Below are 16,705 nucleotides of genomic sequence, written 5' to 3' on the forward strand. Positions count from 1 at the left end.
GTTGAGAAGCAGAGGGTGTAGGGAACGCGACATCGGTACCTTGTGCCAAGCCCACGTCATTGGCTGATTCCGAGCTTCCTCACGGCTCAAAGTCGGCATCTCCATCTCGACCAGGCAATTGTGCAGCCATTGAGTGTCGCATGGGCTGCCTGTCACGTCCATGATGATGAAGCCTGCCGCGAATATGCGTGCTCTACGCGTACGGCCATCGGTACCACGCTGCCGCCCCTCGCATCGCCCGTTCCAGCACCCCAGAAGACAAGCCACGACGGCCACGGAAACCGCGACCAACGTTCGATCGGCTGGTACCCGCACCAAGAACCTCGTATATGGCACCCTCCTGACGCTCGGCGGTACCTTTGGTTACCTCTACGTCACCGACACGCGCGCGAGCATTCACGAATGGCTTGTTGTGCCGGCGCTACGACAGATATACCCAGATGGCGAAGAGGCGCATCATGCTGGAACACATATGCTCAAGGTGCTACATAGCTTTGGCTTGAACCCTAGGGAACGCGGCGTGGCTGATTCCCAGGGCGATCTGGCTGTCGAAGTCTTTGGACACACATTGAACAATCCGATTGGAACATCTGCTGGCATTGACAAGGGCGCCGAAATACCGACACCATTGTTCGAGCTCGGAGCAGGAGTGGTCGAGGTGGGAGCTGTCACGCTACTGCCACAAGAAGGCAACCCCAAGCCCCGTGTCTTCAGGATACCCAGCCAGAACGCTCTCATCAACCGCTACGGGTTCAACTCGGAAGGCGCCGAGCTCGTCGCCTCACGATTACGACAACGCGTCAGGGAGTTTGCTTATCACGCCGGGCTTGGACTAGGTGAAGATGCCGAACGCCAGGTCCTCGATGGTGAAGCTGGTGTTCCCCCGGGCTCGCTGCTCAAGGGACGTCTAATGGCTGTGCAGGTTGCGAAGAACAAGACGACCTCCGAGAACGACATCGATGCAGTAGTGCGCGACTATGCCACCGCCGTGGGTCATGTCGGAAAGTACGCCGACATTCTGGTAGTCAACGTCTCCTCACCCAACACACCTGGCCTTCGCACGCTACAAAACGTCGAGCCCTTGACACGATTACTCTCCGGAGTAGTAGGGGCAGTCAAGAAGATCGACCGCAAGACAAAGCCTGTTGTCATGGTTAAAGTCAGCCCCGATGAGGACTCGGAAGAGCAGGTATCAGGCATCTGTGAGGCAGTCTGGGACTCTGGTGTAGATGGTGTCATCGTTGGCAACACCACGAAGAAGCGACCAGACCCATTGCCGAAGGGCTACCTACTTCCCCAATCAGAAGCAAAGTTGCTACTCGAACAAGGAGGCTACTCAGGTCCCCAAACTTTCGAGCGCACACTTTCGCTCGTCAGCAGGTACAGGAAAGCGCTCGACGAAGGCCCGAAGCACATTGCACCACCGTCAGAAGCACGCACCGATGAGCCAACCGCTGGCCAGAGCACAGACGACAAGCCCTCTAGCATTCTAGGAAAGCTCGACCCTACATCATCCTCTACCGGGTCTTCGAAAATCAAGCCAACGCTCGATCTCGACCAACCGTCTCCAACACAACTCTCTTCCAACATCGACGATCTTTCCGAATCAGCACCTACAGTGACCCTTCACTCTACACCCAGGACTGCACCAGCGCCAAACGCACCACGCAAGGTCATATTCGCAACGGGCGGCATCACAAATGGTCGGCAAGCGAGAGAGATACTCGAGGCAGGAGCGAGTGTGGCACAGGTATACACTGCTATGATCTATGGCGGTGCAGGCACAATTAGCAAGATCAAGCAGGAGATGAGGGATGATGCAAATGAGCAGAAGACGATCACCAAGCGGTAGCCAGACAAGAAGTGTGGGCATGGAATTGTATGTATATGCATAGTCTTTATCAAATGTATCACTCAACCCATGGGTGGACAAGTGGTGCTGGAGCGGCTATGAAAAATAAACGTCTTGAGACACCCGATTCATATCGTTGACATTCTTCATCCTAGCTTCAGCCTACGATACGAATGTGCGGTCAACTACCACTCGACTGAACCAATCCTCCAGATTTAGGGCGCCACTGACCGGTTTTCATCAGCTAACCATTCAACTACCTCTTTCGCCAATCCCAGAAACAATAAAGGCTCAGAGGGAACTCTGACCTTCTCGTTAAGCACTAGCCGGTGCAGCAGCGTGATGCTGCCGCACGAATTCAGCTCCGCTCGTAAGCCCTGTTGCTTTGCTTTGCTCGCGATCAGAATGCATATCATAATGCCATCAGTAAGACAGAAATGGGTTTCCTCCATCTTGTCTTGCCCGTAGCGTAAACGATGGCTGACTTTCACATTGCTTCAAAACTTGCGCGCTGATGGGAACCTCCGCATCAAGCACGTGCCGCGTTATAAGGAAGTGGGTCCTGGATCAATCCGGGAAGGCTGTTATTGCTTGGACGAGATGTTGTGATTCGATGTGTGCGCCGTAACCTTTGAGAAGTTCGACTAAGCCTCCATGTCCAAAACGAGCTGCTTCCAGCGAAACCTTTTGGATTATCGGATCCCGCTTGACAAGCGCAAATTCGTCACCAAGTAGTCGGCGTACCAGCTCGGCATGCCCAGCCTTGCAAGATTCTTTCCATGTTTCCTGTAAATCGCTCTGGTGGCCCCGTTCAGTGCTTTTTGGTATAATGTCTTTCAACAGGGTTACGAGAGTCTCGGTTTTGCCGTTCTTTGCGGCTTCAGAAATCATCTTTGGCCACATCTTCGGAATGCTCGTATTACGGTGGGCGACAAAAAACTCTAGTAACAGTCGTAGAGATTCTGCATCTCCAGCTTTGATAGCATGACACTGAGCCGTCTCGAACGTGAAGAGAATCCAGTCACGTTCCCTCTCTTCTAGGGTATGGAAATCCAGCCGGGCAATCTCTACAAGCTTGCAAACCATCGGGGTGTGGCCGCACACTGCAGCTGCCTTGATCGGAGTAGTGATTATGCCGGCAGTGTACCCTAGAGGGTCTGCCCCTTGCGCTATGAAATGATGGAGAGCTTCGAACTTTCCCACAGCCGCGGCCGAGGTCAAAAGATCTGTGAGGGTTATCGACGCTGGCTAATGCTCCAGCCCTAACATGATAGCCACATTGTTTGGTCTACTGGGGCCCGGTAGAACCGGGTATCGCGATCTCGTCATGTGGTCATTCTCTTTCAGGAGGAATGGTACGTCTGACAGTATCTCCATCTGTGGGCGGAGGACGCTAAAGGTGAGACAAAGATCCCGAAGATAGGTCTTGCGCACATCATCTCGAGTAGGCCCGCTTCCGAGGTTCGAAAAACGCATCAACTCGTCAGTAACATTGTCTTTGAGCGATACATCATTAGTAAGTTGAACTTCTCTTCTCGTGTGATAGACCATCACTTACTAATGAATTCAGTCACTTGCAGGACCACCCCACAATTGCGCATACAATGGTTTAGGTGTAGAGTAGATTAATGCTTTTTAAGGAAACTTTGTGGCCCAGTATTCGAATGAATCTCCGGCTTGGCATTGTCGAGATACGTACCACAGGTGGCTGTCGGGGTCTGAGCTAACAGTACGTGATCGATTGCGGTACGAAATGCGCCAGAAGATGCGTCAGCTGCGAGCAAACAAATCCCTTATAGAGTGAAGAAAGGCTTATGGGTCTGCTTGGCGTTTTGATCTTGTATGTTTACGTTTCGATAGAGACATGCGTTGTGCTACAACGCAGGAAGTGAGGGAGGTCGCTGGACTCTTATCGATAGGATTTCAGGGTCCAGCGCGTACAACCAGGGAGCTCTTTCCTACCTAGGTTTCAGGGTGCTAGGGTAGGCGACACAATACCATGTGCAGAGAAACTCGTTCCACGGCTTTCTAAGTTGCACTGACGTACGGATTGTATTCCAGAATCCCATGTTTTGTAGGTATCTCAATACGAACCATGTCAAGTACCTCCATAATGTGTCTGAATGCTGGTACATTTCTAGAAAGTCAAGCTCCAGCCTTAACGGACACGCATGAAACGTCTTGACTATCCTCAATCTTCAGACAAGCTCTGTCGTTTTTACATCGCGTTAGATCTTTTAGGGTTAATTTTGACGACATATAATTCATGCCGACGTGAGCCGTCACATCTCCACGATGACGTCAAACATCATCACAGCATCTACTTGTGTGCACGTCCCCTAGGAAGCTGGCGATAGATGGGCGGCCCATCTCGATTGCAATGCAAAGTCAACACCTTCATTCCAGACTGATGCCAGCGCTCTTGATACTATCATGGACACATACACGCGGCCTGTAGCGCCAGAGAGTGCAACATATCCAGACATAACGAATGCCGCATTGCCGCAGCGTTACGTGCCTTCCATCTACCGCTCCGGAATTGTTCAGCCAACTGGTCGAATACATCCTAGTCAAGTGACAGAGATCCTGGAATCTCTCGATACCTACAATCAGCGTATTCAACATCACCCATATGATCCTCAAGCCTGGTTCGAGCGTGGCCGTCGCATGTGGATGCTCAACTTCCCTGAGCTCGCAGTCGGCGACATTTACAAAGCCAAACTACTGCAAGCAGGCAACCCGGATGCTCATGAAGATTTAAAAGAATCGGTGTATGAGCTGCTCGCAATTGCTCTACAAGCTTGTCATTGTCAATGGGACGCAGCCGAGATACTGGAAGAGTCAATAATACATTCTCGGCCATTGTGGCGTGAGAAGGCTACAGAGAGAGCTGAAGCACTTCGCGAGCTTTTGAACCGAAAAGAGGAGGCTGCAAGGACTTTTGGCGGCACACCTCATGAGTTGCAAGATAGAGTGAGAGATGGCGGAGTGCTTACAGTAGAGTATCCGTGGACCATTGAGCGCCATCTGACGCGTTCATCAAAGCTCATTGAGTTGGTGAACGAAGAGCTCGGCGAGGCTGACAACGACGCACCATGTTTTCTTGGTAAAAGTACCTTGACGAAAGATCCAGGCGAAGATATGCTGGGCATGTTTGCGGCTCGCGATATAAGGGCTGGCGAATGTATACTTACAGATCGAACCGCAACCGGCGTACGCAGTACCCCATCACCAAACTCCTGTTCCAACTGCTATGCGCGTTTATCGAATGCTCCCAAAGGAGCCACGTGCTGTTCAGAGAGTTACTGCTCCGACCAATGTCTCCGCCTCGCGATGAACACCTACCATGGAGTTTTATGCGGCAAAGACTTTGAATGGCTCCAGGCACCTGCTAGAGGCTTGACGCACAACGCCTCACCTCTCCGACCTCTTCTCATGTTACGATTGCTGGCAACATGCGTTCAAGCGGGTGTCAAGTCACCGTTGGATCACCCGCTGATTGCACGTCTCAAGCCTCTCGCGAACAAAAATCATCTTGATGTCTTCACCCTCAATGAATCCATCATCATCCCAATCAAGATCTTACAGCAACTCGGTGTGGATGTCTTCGCAAACCGCAACTTCGATACTGAGGTTCTTCATTCCATCTGGACGCGCCTGGCAAACAACAAAGCTGGATCTCCGGATCCCCGGCTTGGCTTCGTTGATGAAATCACACCTCATTTGCCGTTGTTCAATCACAGCTGCGCGCCGAACGTGGAGTGGAGAAGAGAAACTGGAAGTACGACTGTGCGCTTTTTCGCGATCAAGCCAGTGACGATGGGAAAGGAATTATTCTGCAGCTATGTGAACGTTGATGGTATATTGGTGGAGCAGAGGCAGGACTTGCTGTCGCCATGGTTTGAAGGGCCGTGTTTGTGTTCCAGATGCACGGAGGAGATGGCCTAGGTATGTTTCTAGATGTCTACTACGTCACGCACAGATGTAGGTAGGCAGCGCATATCGATGGTTGTAAGACGGGCGACTAATTCAATTCTTCGAATGATGTCTCCCAGACAGACAGCTTTAGTCTCCCATTGCCGAATCTTGAACCCGTATTCCGTACGCGCGACGTTCGCCTAAAGCTTTATTCGACCACCATACCCCCGAAGGCTTCCGAGATTACTTCTTCATATCCTTGTTAGACTACATGAAGTTACTCGCGTTATCACGCTTCAACGCTTCCACACCTGGTGGAACGCTGGGCTGCCGTGTAGGATGCACTTTGTCATCCACATAACATCCCTTCTTTGCCGTGCCTTGTCCCAACCCTCTTAGTACACTTTTACCAAGCCTTGTGCCCTCGCTCTTCCTCTTGTAGATATCGGGCTTGGAGTTCATGTCTTGAGGCTTGGGCAGCTCCGATTTGGGCAATTTAGGCTTCTCTGCATCCATCTCTGCGACCCTGTAAAGTGTCTCTATCAGCTTCTTCCCGCTCCCCGTCTTGTCTTGATACTCCTGGGCCAATGAAAAGTCGTCTTCTTTGAACAGCAACACCGCATTGCCGGGCGCGAAGGCGAATATGCCCTTCTTTTTGAGCGCTGCGAGGGCCCTGTCCCCCATGTAGGGGTCTTGGAAGATATCGGCAGTGATGGCTAGCTTAATGATGTCTGACCAAGACTGTTCGATGGCCAGCAAGTCAACGGACGTGGACTGGGCTTTGAGATATGACTTCATCATGGAGAGATCGGGGAAAGAGAGATGCAGGTGTCGTTGTGCTGGTTCGAGAGTGCAGACATGATTCAGAAGTTTAGAAAACCTGGGCATGTCGGCGATGAAGATGTAGTGGCGAGTCTCTCGATGGGGGCCAAGTAGGATCGTGACACGGTCGTGGTAGACGACTCCGGCTTCGTGCGCTGTTACAAAAGCCCAGTCTTCGTCGGCTCCATCGGGCGTGCCATCGCCATCTACGCGTGGCAAGGTGCCTGTATCGATAGGCGTCGTACTCTTCAGGCTGCCGAATAAGTTGGTGATGAAAGACATGATTGCGCTACGACGCCGCCAAAGCTTGCGCCGGCTGGAGAGAGTCAGTTATGGACAGATACAGCGAACGGTTGGGAGGGTTAGTAGAGTTGAAATATGGAAGGGCTGTAGGAGCTGGGCGCAGTTGACGACAAGGCGCACTGCCTGGTCCAGGTGGCGCGTTTCGACGTGCGGGAGAGTGCACGACACAATGGGCGAGGTGTCACTTTTACGGGTCCGATGGAACCCAAGAAATCACAACGTATGTGAACCACGCTTTTGGAAGCCTATAACAGGGTGTCCCCTCTTCAAAACTTTTAGAAACACCCTAGTTGGGTATGTGTGCGCGCCACGGTCCTCTCAGAAAGGTATCTCGCCGTTTGAAGCCTGGGAATCTGCACCGCGGCACGGTTTCAAACACAGCGAAAGGTATCATTTGAAGACAGCGTTTCCTTAGCCTGCCAACGATTTGTAGATTCATATGTACAAGTCCAACGCGGTATGCAACTCTATTTCGTCTCGTGTTCGGGCGTGATTGCGAAGGTAGGGCGAACAAATCTGCCGTCGTGTAATTAGCCAAAGTTGTCTATAAAGCCAAGTGATCAAACCATACCTGTCACTGTTGTAGACCCTGGTCTCTGTCCCAAGCAATTCCTTTTCTCTCGCCTTATCTGCGAGGTGCCTTCGTACTTGATCGCGGTCTTCTTCGGCTTGCAGCGCGGGGATAAGGTGTATCCGCGCCCACATCTTCTCGCGCGCGAGTTCGCTGCGACTTGTCAGCACCTTCGCGAATATATCTCAAAACCCTGGAGTCTCCTCTTCGACGGTAGGCGCGTACTTGTGCTCTCTGATACCCTGTCCAACCCTCCAGAATCCGTAGGTCATGAGTGCCGCAGTCCCGAAAAGGTATGCGGCAGGGCGGAAGCCTCGCACGGGCAAGTTGCGCTTGTATTGTACGGGGCTGTAGCCGCCCGTTGGCGGCATATCCTGCGGCATGTTGGGCGATTATTCGTGGCTCAATGGGTATTCGAAGGTGTCGTCAATGCGGAGACGTGAAGTGAGGTTCGAGCTCGGGAAGCCGCGATGACAGGGATCTGGCTTGGCGCGCTAGCAAGTGAGTGAGCATAATTTTGTCGACGCTGAGTGGGTGGAAGGCATCACTCTTGATTTTCACAAACCTGCGAACTTTTAGTCGAAGATGGATTCCGAAGAGCGTCCTGCGAAGTTGCGCAAGCTAGAGCATGCGGATAGCGTTGAGGACGTGGCAGAAACACCTACGATTCCGACACCAAACGAACAATTACCTGTCGCAGCAGAAAACAGCATTCAAGCCGACGCCGTAGAATCTGTCGGAACTCCGGCTGGGAGTGAGAATGCGGAGCCAAAATTATCCAAAAACCAGCTCAAAAAGCAAAGGCGGCTCGAACGCTGGGAAGCCGGTCGCGAAGATCGCAAACTCAAGCGAAAAGAGAAAGTCAAAGAGAAGAAAGAGCGAAGGCGAGAAGAGTGGGCGCAGATGCCTACCGACGAGAATGGCAAGAGACCAAGACCGCCAGCTTCACGACCCCCTCGGCAGGCAACTGGAAAGCAAGTACCAATCACAGTCATCTTCGATTGCGATTTCGAAGAGCTGATGTTTGACAACGAGCTCAAGAGCTTGGGACTTCAGATCACGAGGTGTTATAGCGACAATCGAAAAGCGAACTTCAGAACCCACCTAGCTTTGAGCAGCTTCGGTGGAAAGATGAAAGAGCGTTTCGATGGCATTCTAGCAAAGCAGTACACGAGTTGGAAAGGGTTCCAGTTCTTCGAAGAAGATTTCGTTGAGGTTTCTGAGAAAGCGAAGGCGTGGATGTCAGGGCCAAACGGAGGAGAAGTTCTCGGTGCCTTGAGGGCGTCAGCAGAAGCCACTGGATCAGGCGATCAAGAACAAACCGATGCTCCAGCAGAGGAAGGCGAAGTCGTCTATCTTTCATCTGAGTCCGACAACGTTCTTACTCACTTGAAGCCCAACAGTACATACATCATCGGTGGTTTGGTTGACAAGAACCGGCACAAAGGCATATGTCACAAGCGCGCTGTGAACCGTGGGATCAAAACTGCAAAGCTACCTATTGGCGAATATCTCGAGATGAAAAGTCGGCAAGTCTTGGTCACGAACCATGTGCTGGAGATTATGCTCAAGTGGATGGAGTTTGGGGATTGGGGTAAGGCGTTCATGGCGGTTATGCCCGAAAGAAAGGGTGCTAAGCTTAAGAGTGACGGAGACGACGGGGAAGAAGACGCAGATGCTGCGGGAGATGAGAATTTGGATCGAGACCTTGCAGACGCGACAAAGGAGGCAGACGCTGAGACTACATAGACCATCTGAGGCGTCATCTTGAGAGTGTAGAGATGTCGACACTAGTAGCATTCGATCAAGAATGGAACTCTCGGTGCCTTCTCGAGTCGATGCATGCTACGAGAAATGCGACTGTGGGTCGCGGGGATGACTGATGTTGACTATCATAGCGCAGAGATACCAGCATCGAACATTTCTATCTCAACTACAGTCATCCTCGAGTTCTCGACTGACAATGGGGATCCTGGCTTGAATGCACGACGAATACGCGAGGTCAGCCCTACCGGGTAGCGGAGATCAAGCTTTCGCGCGACACGCTAGCAAGCTAAAGCGGTCAGGGCTCCGCAAGCTACACGTCGCGGTGCCAGAGGGTGAAGCAATCACAGAGCATACATCGCCGACATGTCCTGTATTAGTATTTGGCCATCAAAGCCTTTGGACATGCATTCACCTCAGTCGCAAGCCTGCTTATGTAACAGCCACGTCCCATCCTGGTGGTGTTGTGAGGCTCCAAGCAGCTGTCAGCCCACTAATTTTGCGCAACGTCACAGCTACTCTGACCTGCGACAACCCCAGCACACCACCTCCAACACGCGACCCACATTAATTCAGGAACATCGCTACCATCGCAATTAGTTGCCGCTCATGTCGTACCCACCAGATACCCAGTCCTCTTCCCCGTTCCGCTCGCCCTCGTCGCAAACCTCACCGTCATCGCAGCGCTCTACACCCAACCGCTCGTCCTCGTATTTCACCTATCCGGTCTCTTATGCAGTCTCGGGCATCCTGCGACGGTTGAACACAGAGACCATTCCCACATCAGACGCGCAATCGAGATCGGAGAACCACAGCAACCGTAACAGCGCAGGCAACATACAAGCGCAGTTGCAGTCCACCGCATCTTCCCTTTCCCACACATTTGCGAATCTCGTCTCCTCTACCACCTCAGATATGAACTCGGTCTACCAGCCGCCACATCGGATAGCGAGCCCTTTTCAACCGCCTCCCTTGACACCGCTAAGTCTGAGAGGATGGGGAGGCAACATGCGAGAAAAGGGCAAGCTGCTAAGCACGGCGCTTGCTGAAGAGATCCGGCTCCTGCTCCCGCCAAGGTTACAACTAGTGGATGAATGGAGTCTGGCGTATAGTCTGGAGCAGAACGGTGTTAGTTTAGGCACACTATATAAGCAATCTGAAGACTATCTGGGCAAGAGAGGCGGCTTTGTGCTGGTGGTCAAAGACGGCAGTGGAGGTGTAAGTTCGCGAATATTAAGACACCCACAGGACGAATGCTTACGTCTCACTATAGATCTTCGGCGCATATCTCTCCGACGCACCGCGGCCCTCCACATCATTCTACGGCAACGGTGAATGCTTCCTCTGGCGCGCGCACATTCTCTCAGGTTTCTCAGACCTGCAGATGAACCTCCCACCACCCCCATCCGAAGATACGACGGACGCTGTGCGAATGACAACTGTATCCTCACCGAAGAGCAAGGGCCATTCGTTAGCACCACCGCAGAACGGTCGGGCCAGTAAGAGTGGTGCGAGCACGCCAGAACGGATAAGATTCAAGGCATTTCCCTACAGCGGAGTGAATGACTACATGATCTTTTGCGAGCATAGCTACCTAAGTGTTGGAGGCGGGTAAGTAGCGGCGTCGTGTAATCATCAAGGACTCAGTAGACTGACGGTGTCGCAGTGACGGTCACTATGGCCTATGGCTAGACGACAACCTCGAAAAGGGCGTCTCCGATACGTGCCCGACGTTTGGCAACGAGCCCCTGAGTGATGATGGCAAGAAATTCGAGGTCATGGGTGTTGAGCTGTGGTACATTGGCGTGTAGGAGTAGATCATCCAGAGACTTTCACTGAGCAGAAAACTTGTGATCTTCGGTACTGGCGGCATATCGAAGACGTCGGAAGACAGCGCGGAATTTGGCCCTGACAAAGCTACATAGCTCAGGTTGTATACTGTGTCTGGAGTCGCCATAAGGGGACGGTGGTAAGCAAAATACCCGTTTGAAGAGTTTGTTTGACGCTTTTCATCCTCTCTCGGTCGGCGCCATAGAGTATCGTGTCTCACACAGCAATTGATGGTTTTATCATCCGGCTGGGCTCTCTCGACGACCTCAGCTGATCCATTCACACACAAGAGATGTACAGTTCTTTCCGGGTATAACTTAACGTTCGCTTCATTTGGAGAATTTTTTGACTACCTTCAAGACGACTGTTGTACTCGCCTTGCTCGGATACTGGAATGTTTTCTTGGCGGTTCTCTCACCTTGAAGTACCATCACCGCTCCACGGCGAGGTGCGCACAGTCCGACTCTCACCCTCTCCTGTTTGCAGTACTTCTACCCGGATCGTGTCTTCCGTGCCCTTCAGCTTACAAGATTCTTATTCTACAAGATCACCATTTGTGCAGATGACCATTACTCAATCTCGAAGAGCGACCAAGAAGTTGGAGCCAATTATGTACGTCACTCCGTCTCTCATATTACCACATGTAACTTGCTGATATGGCGCAGTGTGGGCAACAGAATCATAAGCTTCAAGGCCCCCAATCTTGATCGCCGTTTCACTGTACATGAAGGTAACAACACATACAACCATTTCAAGAGTTCGACATACTAACAGCATACGTTCATCATAGACCTCGTTTGCAAGACCTCTCGATTCTTCAAAGACCGCCTCCAGAGAAATCGAAAGCCAATCTTCAGCATTGATGAATGTTGTGTTTGCGCCGAGGCTCTCAACGCCATGATAGGAGACATCTCCTTCTGCGCCAAGTGCGGGCAAAATGTCCATGAAGTCTGTATCGAAGCCTGGAAGCGCTCATCTACTACTAGTTCCAAGAAGGAGTTGATCCTGACCTGCCCCATGTGTCGTGCTAGCTGGAAGAACAAGTCACTGCTCAATCAGCTAGACATAGAGTCCGAGCTAGACGCCGAGGCTACGCAAATCTACCTGGACTGGCTATATACCTCCACTTTACACATATCCGTAAAGGTCTCCCGCATTACCGATGCCTTCAATCTAGTCATCCTCAAACTCTGGACTGTTGCCAACGCCGTCGAAGATCCAGTGTTCAAGTCGCAAGTCATCGCCACTTACTTCGCAGAAGCTCGCGCACGCTTCTGGAAAGAGAGTGTGAAGTGGGCTTTCGTGGAGCACAAGTGCGATGACGAAATTCGAGCTTTCATCATCGATATATCGCTCGCCTATATCCAGCCCGGTTGGTTCAGGAGCGAGGGCAAGAACTGGCCGGAGGCCTTTGTGAGTGAGCTAGCAGATACAGCCATGGTTCGGTGGGGAGACAGGAAAGATGGCAGAGCGACGAGGAAGATGTGGATGGAGAAGCTAAGCTTAGAAGTGGATCAGATGAGCGGTGACGTAGATACTGCGTCTGTAGGCGGCAGCACGAGTTTGGCGTCAGCAGCATCTAGCACTCTGCAAAATAATTAACCAGCTGCTGGTCTGAATAGTCCTAAAGCTGGAGCTACGGAAGTAGCAGCAACCCGGAATCGTCCAGGTCAAAAGGTGGAAGTGAAGAAGCATACATACAGTGCGAAGCGTCGGCTGAAGCAAGATGTCCGCTTCATGTCTTTTTCCGATGACTCAGACGACGGCGGACTGATTGTATACAGGTCAAAAGGATGAGCGTTCGTGACGGCACTAAGAGTTTCCTGTCTTCTTGTCTTTCATTTTAACGTCTTGCACCTGATATTCAGGCCTTACATTACCCAAACACGGTATGCAATCCTTTTTGCTTGTTTACACCCAATCGGACTAGATTAGCTCGAAACGACGACAACTGAACGACTGTGTACATCTTATCTTTACCCCGACCCGTTATTCGGTATCGTCCCTTATCTTGACCTCTACTCACGTGAATCACAACAGTATCCACTTTGAGAACGCTCTGCGCCTCAACTCATCCAGTTTTAAGGGCTCGAGGCACTCCTACGCGTTGCGCGTTGCGCACGGATCTGCATCTACCGAAGCAACATAGCGCGACGGAACGATAGAATACCACTCACCCGTAGGTACTAGCCGAATCGGCTTGTCATCCAATGCTCATCACTCGACCAGAGAACCGCTCAAGAACGATCTTATCAAGCTACTGCGCCACTCAAGTAGCGGGAGATACCAAGACCAGGAAAGATGCCCAAGCAGGAGAAGCGCATCAGCGTTAGGAAAAAGCGAGCTATCCGGTACGTCTTCTGTAACGATCATAACACCAACCGCTAACACGCTCTTAGGTTCGGCCGCCAAATCATCCGCGTCAAAGTTGCAGGCGGCGAGGAGTTCACTGTCCCCGAAGACCTCGTATGCAGCAGATCCTCATTCTTCACGAAACAGCTACAGCCGAAGCGAAAGACTCTCAAGAAAGACAGTGAATGCGCGATCTGTACGGAAACGCTCGAGCACGATATACAGGAGCTCACTTACTGCGCTACGCATTGTGGTAACAACTTCCATCACAGATGCATCGAGAAGTGGAAGGTAGAGAAGCAGAGGACTCATCAACCAGTCAACTGTCCCTTCTGCCGTCAAAGCTGGCCGAATGACATCGACGTCATCGTAGTACACAGGTTTGCCAGTATCGATGCTGATGCCTTCGCAATCTTTCTTAAGTGGCTTTACTATGATCACATCGCGGTCGAAGACCGGGAGGACGACAATGGCAAATTCGCCCCTGACACAGACAAACTTATTGAGGCATACGTGTTGGGACTCAAATTAAAGAGCAGGAAGTTCTGTCGTGACGTTATACAGGGATTGGTCGAGCTAAGTAAAGACATGGGTGAATATCCTGGCCCAGCAAGCATCAGCCTCGCTTACAACGAAACACCGAAAGGATCACTGTTGAGGCAAGTCTTGGTACAACTATGGGCGGACACAGCGGACGCTGCCTGGCTTGAGAACGATGAAACAGACGAGTATCCCGCGGATTTCTTGAAGGACTTGACAACAGCTCTGTTGAGGAAGTATCGTGGTAAACAGAAGTGGGATTTGGAAATGGTGATCAAAGGGCAAACGACGGAGGATTCTATCTTAGTTGATGACTCAGATGAGAACAGGTCACGTGAAGACGAGGATCAAGAAATGAGGGAAGGAGAATGAGACAAAGGTGAAATGTTATGTCAGTGCGTACAGGGCACTTACGGTATTTCGTATTCTCTGATGGCTGGTATTGCGCCTGACAGAATCGCAATGAAGATGGTGCACGGTGAGGGACGGGATTTCGAGTGTAGGATATTGGGTGTTCACCGTGCCTTCACAATTTGAAATGATACTAAGTAAATCTCTTCTCTTCCCTTTGGAAGTTAAATCGTGATGAATTCAAGACCCATGATCTACTTAAGCATTCTCGGCAGCTATAACTTCTACTCCATCGTCCTCAGTTCCATTTGCAGCCACTTTCGCTTCCTCATCATCTTCCACTTCGATAAGAGAATCATCCTATGTCTTTCTGTCGATATCGACCGCCTCCGTATGAGTTGGCGACTCCTCCTTAGCAAGTACACCACCATCCGTGCTCTCCATCTGGCGCTCCGGATCGTTCGCATGCGCATTGTTGATGCCAATCTCAGCAGTTGAAAATTTGTCGGCAACATTACGGTAGGCTGGCACAAAGTTGACGCAGAAAGCGTAACTCCACGCCGCAATAAAGAATGCCATCGGAACTGTCATGGCGACGGCGGTGGGCGCATATCCCTCCAGAGGCCTAGCCTTCCCTAGCGTATCGCTCGCTCCGAACAGTAATGGAGGGACAACAGCACCACCAGATACACCGGCTACGATGAAGCCCGAGCCTCTTTTTGAGTACTTGCCCAGTCCGCGCATGCCGAGCGCAACAATCGTTGGGAATATAATACTCTCAAAGAAGAGCACAATGTAAAGCATGCTCATGCCGGTATTGCCTCGCTCGGTAATGGACGGGATGATGAAGACGATACATAACGTCATGAACACGAGAAACACCCATCGTGGCTTAACGAACTTCATGAAGGCACTGCCAATGAAGCGACCCATGGTGAAACAGCCCTGCGCACCAGCAAGGAACCGAGCTGCTGTCGAGTTGTCTGTCTCGCGGCCATTTATGACCCGTGTCTCGACGACGTAGTTGATGAATGCTCCAGCTATCGCCACCTGGGCGCCAGTGTAGCAGAACTGAGCGAATGTCGCATGGAAGAGGCGGTATTGTTTGCGGAAAGGCTTTACGTCGGTACCAGCGTGAGTACTTTCAGCCTGGAAAGCCATATCGGCATCTGGTGGCTGTTAGCAGCTGGTCATTTCTCATTCAAGAGCAAGCTTACCAGTGATTTCGGGTATCTCCGTGAAGTAATATACAATCGCAAGGAGAAAGACGAAGCATGCAATGCCAAGGTAAGTCCATTGGACGTTCTCAAGGGATGCTTGATCGGTGCCAACGTTGTTGAAGAAGACATATGACCCTAGAACTGGCGCTACCACAGTTCCAATGCCATTGAAAGCCTGAGCGATGTTGATCCTGATCTCCGAATACTTTGGTGGTCCACAAACTACTTTCGTTAGTACCGCATCGATAACCGCATCGGATCATACATACCAGCCAGGTAAGGGTTAGCTGCTGTCTCTAGCGAGCCGAGTCCATTACCGATGACGAAGATGGCTACACAAAAGCCCCCGAACGAACGGTATACAAGACAGGGCCAGGCAAGAAGAGAGCCGACGCCGTATAGAGTCAGACCCCAGATGAAGGTTGCTTTGTAGCCCCAGTGGCGCAGAAGCCAATTGGCATGACCGAGGGAAGCGAGTGGGTACGCGCCGAAGTATGCTGCCTGTAAGCCTGACGAGCGAGCGCGCGTTATGCCAAGGACATCTTGGAAATGCTTGTTGAGGGTATCGATGAGGCCGTACGAGAATCCCTACATGTTCATCAGTCAATTACACTGGGTGGAAGGCATTGTCGTGGCTCACCCAGAGAAAGAATAGAATGGTAACGAGGCAGAGCGGGTAGATGGACTCGCGCAAGGTGAGTTCAGCAGCGCGCGTCCTCTGGTCATCGCGACTGCGCAGTGTGGGTCTCTTGAGGAACCCCATGTTCGCTTTGTGATACGATAGAGATGCTGATTAGCGATTGGTAAGTTGGTAATGCCGATCAGGTCGTGGACTGAACGAAAGATTCGAGCATTAAGCGTGAGTTGAGTGGAGTCAACAGCAGGCAGTCACGACGAGGAAAATCCGCAGGGTCTTCAGGCCCTCAAGTACCTGCTGTCACCCACGTGAGATGGCGGCAAGATTGTCAGGCCATGTGCACGGCAACCAGGTTTCGCAAGAACAGACTCGATCGCAGAGGGTGATTCTACGAACCCGCCGTTGCAGCCAAGGTGAGGCTTGACCTCATCAAGCAGTGGGGAGGGGAGAAGCTGGGGTAAAACCTGGGGATTTTAACGCTGAGGAGTCTAGCGTGATGTGACGTTGGGGAGGATGTTCTGACAGATGATGCATCCTCGGCGGAG

The 16,705-nt window shown here is 51.6% G+C and overlaps 10 protein-coding genes across 10 annotated transcripts; 6 read left to right on the forward strand and 4 right to left on the reverse strand.

Moving 5' to 3' along the window:
* Positions 1–184: 184 nt before the first annotated feature.
* BKA58DRAFT_312832 (uncharacterized protein) lies at positions 185–1,852 on the forward strand (the record flags this gene model as incomplete). The annotated part of the gene is made up of 1 exon (XM_046167404.1): positions 185–1,852. The coding sequence occupies one exon, from the start codon at positions 185–187 to the stop codon at positions 1,850–1,852; it is 1,668 nt and encodes a 555-aa protein (XP_046026081.1).
* A 567-nt stretch (positions 1,853–2,419) lies between these two features.
* BKA58DRAFT_419920 (uncharacterized protein) lies at positions 2,420–3,712 on the reverse strand (the record flags this gene model as incomplete). Its single annotated transcript, XM_046172729.1, has 3 exons — positions 3,411–3,712; positions 3,145–3,348; positions 2,420–3,078 (listed from the first exon to the last, which is right to left on the reverse strand). The coding sequence occupies exons 1-3, from the start codon at positions 3,451–3,453 to the stop codon at positions 2,420–2,422; spliced, it is 906 nt and encodes a 301-aa protein (XP_046026082.1). The 5' UTR covers positions 3,454–3,712.
* Positions 3,713–4,285: 573 nt separating this feature from the next.
* On the forward strand, positions 4,286–5,800 carry BKA58DRAFT_456083 (uncharacterized protein; the record flags this gene model as incomplete). The annotated part of the gene is made up of 1 exon (XM_046174580.1): positions 4,286–5,800. The coding sequence occupies one exon, from the start codon at positions 4,286–4,288 to the stop codon at positions 5,798–5,800; it is 1,515 nt and encodes a 504-aa protein (XP_046026083.1).
* Positions 5,801–5,887: 87 nt separating this feature from the next.
* Positions 5,888–6,903, reverse strand: BKA58DRAFT_382139 (uncharacterized protein). The gene has a single exon (XM_046170073.1). The coding sequence runs from the start codon at positions 6,872–6,874 to the stop codon at positions 6,038–6,040; it is 837 nt and encodes a 278-aa protein (XP_046026084.1). The 5' UTR covers positions 6,875–6,903; the 3' UTR covers positions 5,888–6,037.
* A 118-nt stretch (positions 6,904–7,021) lies between these two features.
* Positions 7,022–7,965, reverse strand: BKA58DRAFT_382140 (GRIM-19). The gene is made up of 3 exons (XM_046170074.1): positions 7,692–7,965; positions 7,467–7,619; positions 7,022–7,411 (listed from the first exon to the last, which is right to left on the reverse strand). Exons 1-3 carry the CDS (start codon positions 7,847–7,849, stop codon positions 7,363–7,365), a joined length of 360 nt encoding a protein of 119 aa, XP_046026085.1. The 5' UTR covers positions 7,850–7,965; the 3' UTR covers positions 7,022–7,362.
* Positions 7,966–7,991: 26 nt separating this feature from the next.
* On the forward strand, positions 7,992–9,528 carry BKA58DRAFT_382142 (guanine-N(1)--methyltransferase). Its single transcript, XM_046170075.1, has one exon. It carries the CDS (start codon positions 8,052–8,054, stop codon positions 9,213–9,215), a length of 1,164 nt encoding a protein of 387 aa, XP_046026086.1. The 5' UTR covers positions 7,992–8,051; the 3' UTR covers positions 9,216–9,528.
* BKA58DRAFT_382143 (oxidation resistance protein 1) lies at positions 9,529–11,414 on the forward strand. The gene is made up of 3 exons (XM_046170076.1): positions 9,529–10,448; positions 10,504–10,841; positions 10,897–11,414. Exons 1-3 carry the CDS (start codon positions 9,840–9,842, stop codon positions 11,039–11,041), a joined length of 1,092 nt encoding a protein of 363 aa, XP_046026087.1. The 5' UTR covers positions 9,529–9,839; the 3' UTR covers positions 11,042–11,414.
* Positions 11,415–11,622: 208 nt separating this feature from the next.
* Positions 11,623–12,662, forward strand: BKA58DRAFT_410581 (uncharacterized protein; the record flags this gene model as incomplete). Its single annotated transcript, XM_046172233.1, has 3 exons — positions 11,623–11,672; positions 11,726–11,790; positions 11,851–12,662. 3 exons carry the CDS (start codon positions 11,623–11,625, stop codon positions 12,660–12,662), a joined length of 927 nt encoding a protein of 308 aa, XP_046026088.1.
* A 699-nt stretch (positions 12,663–13,361) lies between these two features.
* Positions 13,362–14,481, forward strand: BKA58DRAFT_456086 (uncharacterized protein; the record flags this gene model as incomplete). Its single annotated transcript, XM_046174581.1, has 2 exons — positions 13,362–13,411; positions 13,460–14,481. The coding sequence occupies 2 exons, from the start codon at positions 13,362–13,364 to the stop codon at positions 14,322–14,324; spliced, it is 915 nt and encodes a 304-aa protein (XP_046026089.1). The 3' UTR covers positions 14,325–14,481.
* BKA58DRAFT_358707 (major facilitator superfamily domain-containing protein) lies at positions 14,248–16,628 on the reverse strand. The gene is made up of 4 exons (XM_046168718.1): positions 16,164–16,628; positions 15,793–16,111; positions 15,521–15,745; positions 14,248–15,472 (listed from the first exon to the last, which is right to left on the reverse strand). The coding sequence occupies exons 1-4, from the start codon at positions 16,284–16,286 to the stop codon at positions 14,664–14,666; spliced, it is 1,476 nt and encodes a 491-aa protein (XP_046026090.1). The 5' UTR covers positions 16,287–16,628; the 3' UTR covers positions 14,248–14,663.
* Between the last annotated feature and the right edge of the window lie 77 nt (positions 16,629–16,705).

The sequence above is a fragment of the Alternaria rosae genome (assembly GCF_020736505.1).
Source record: "Alternaria rosae strain MPI-PUGE-AT-0040 chromosome Unknown BKA58scaffold_4, whole genome shotgun sequence".
NCBI classification, from domain to species: domain Eukaryota; kingdom Fungi; phylum Ascomycota; class Dothideomycetes; order Pleosporales; family Pleosporaceae; genus Alternaria; species Alternaria rosae.

What these genes read in the sequence shown, in the direction of transcription:
- BKA58DRAFT_382139 (XM_046170073.1), bottom strand. Translation starts at nt 6,874, where the DNA reads ATGTCTTTCATCACCAACTTATTCGGCAGCCTGAAGAGTACGACGCCT.
- BKA58DRAFT_382140 (XM_046170074.1), bottom strand. Translation starts at nt 7,849, where the DNA reads ATGCCGCAGGATATGCCGCCAACGGGCGGCTACAGCCCCGTACAATAC. An exon ending in CAGGGTATCAGAGAGCACAA is followed by an intron (nt 7,620 to 7,691) that starts GTACGCGCCTAC and finishes GACAAGTCGCAG; the next exon opens with CGAACTCGCGCGCGAGAAGA. An exon ending in AGGGTCTACAACAGTGACAG is followed by an intron (nt 7,412 to 7,466) that starts GTATGGTTTGAT and finishes ACACGACGGCAG; the next exon opens with ATTTGTTCGCCCTACCTTCG.
- BKA58DRAFT_382142 (XM_046170075.1), top strand. Translation starts at nt 8,052, where the DNA reads ATGGATTCCGAAGAGCGTCCTGCGAAGTTGCGCAAGCTAGAGCATGCG.
- BKA58DRAFT_382143 (XM_046170076.1), top strand. Translation starts at nt 9,840, where the DNA reads ATGTCGTACCCACCAGATACCCAGTCCTCTTCCCCGTTCCGCTCGCCC. An exon ending in TCAAAGACGGCAGTGGAGGT is followed by an intron (nt 10,449 to 10,503) that starts GTAAGTTCGCGA and finishes GTCTCACTATAG; the next exon opens with ATCTTCGGCGCATATCTCTC. An exon ending in TACCTAAGTGTTGGAGGCGG is followed by an intron (nt 10,842 to 10,896) that starts GTAAGTAGCGGC and finishes ACGGTGTCGCAG; the next exon opens with TGACGGTCACTATGGCCTAT.
- BKA58DRAFT_358707 (XM_046168718.1), bottom strand. Translation starts at nt 16,286, where the DNA reads ATGGGGTTCCTCAAGAGACCCACACTGCGCAGTCGCGATGACCAGAGG. An exon ending in AGCTAACCCTTACCTGGCTG is followed by an intron (nt 15,746 to 15,792) that starts GTATGTATGATC and finishes TAACGAAAGTAG; the next exon opens with TTTGTGGACCACCAAAGTAT. An exon ending in GGAGATACCCGAAATCACTG is followed by an intron (nt 15,473 to 15,520) that starts GTAAGCTTGCTC and finishes AACAGCCACCAG; the next exon opens with ATGCCGATATGGCTTTCCAG.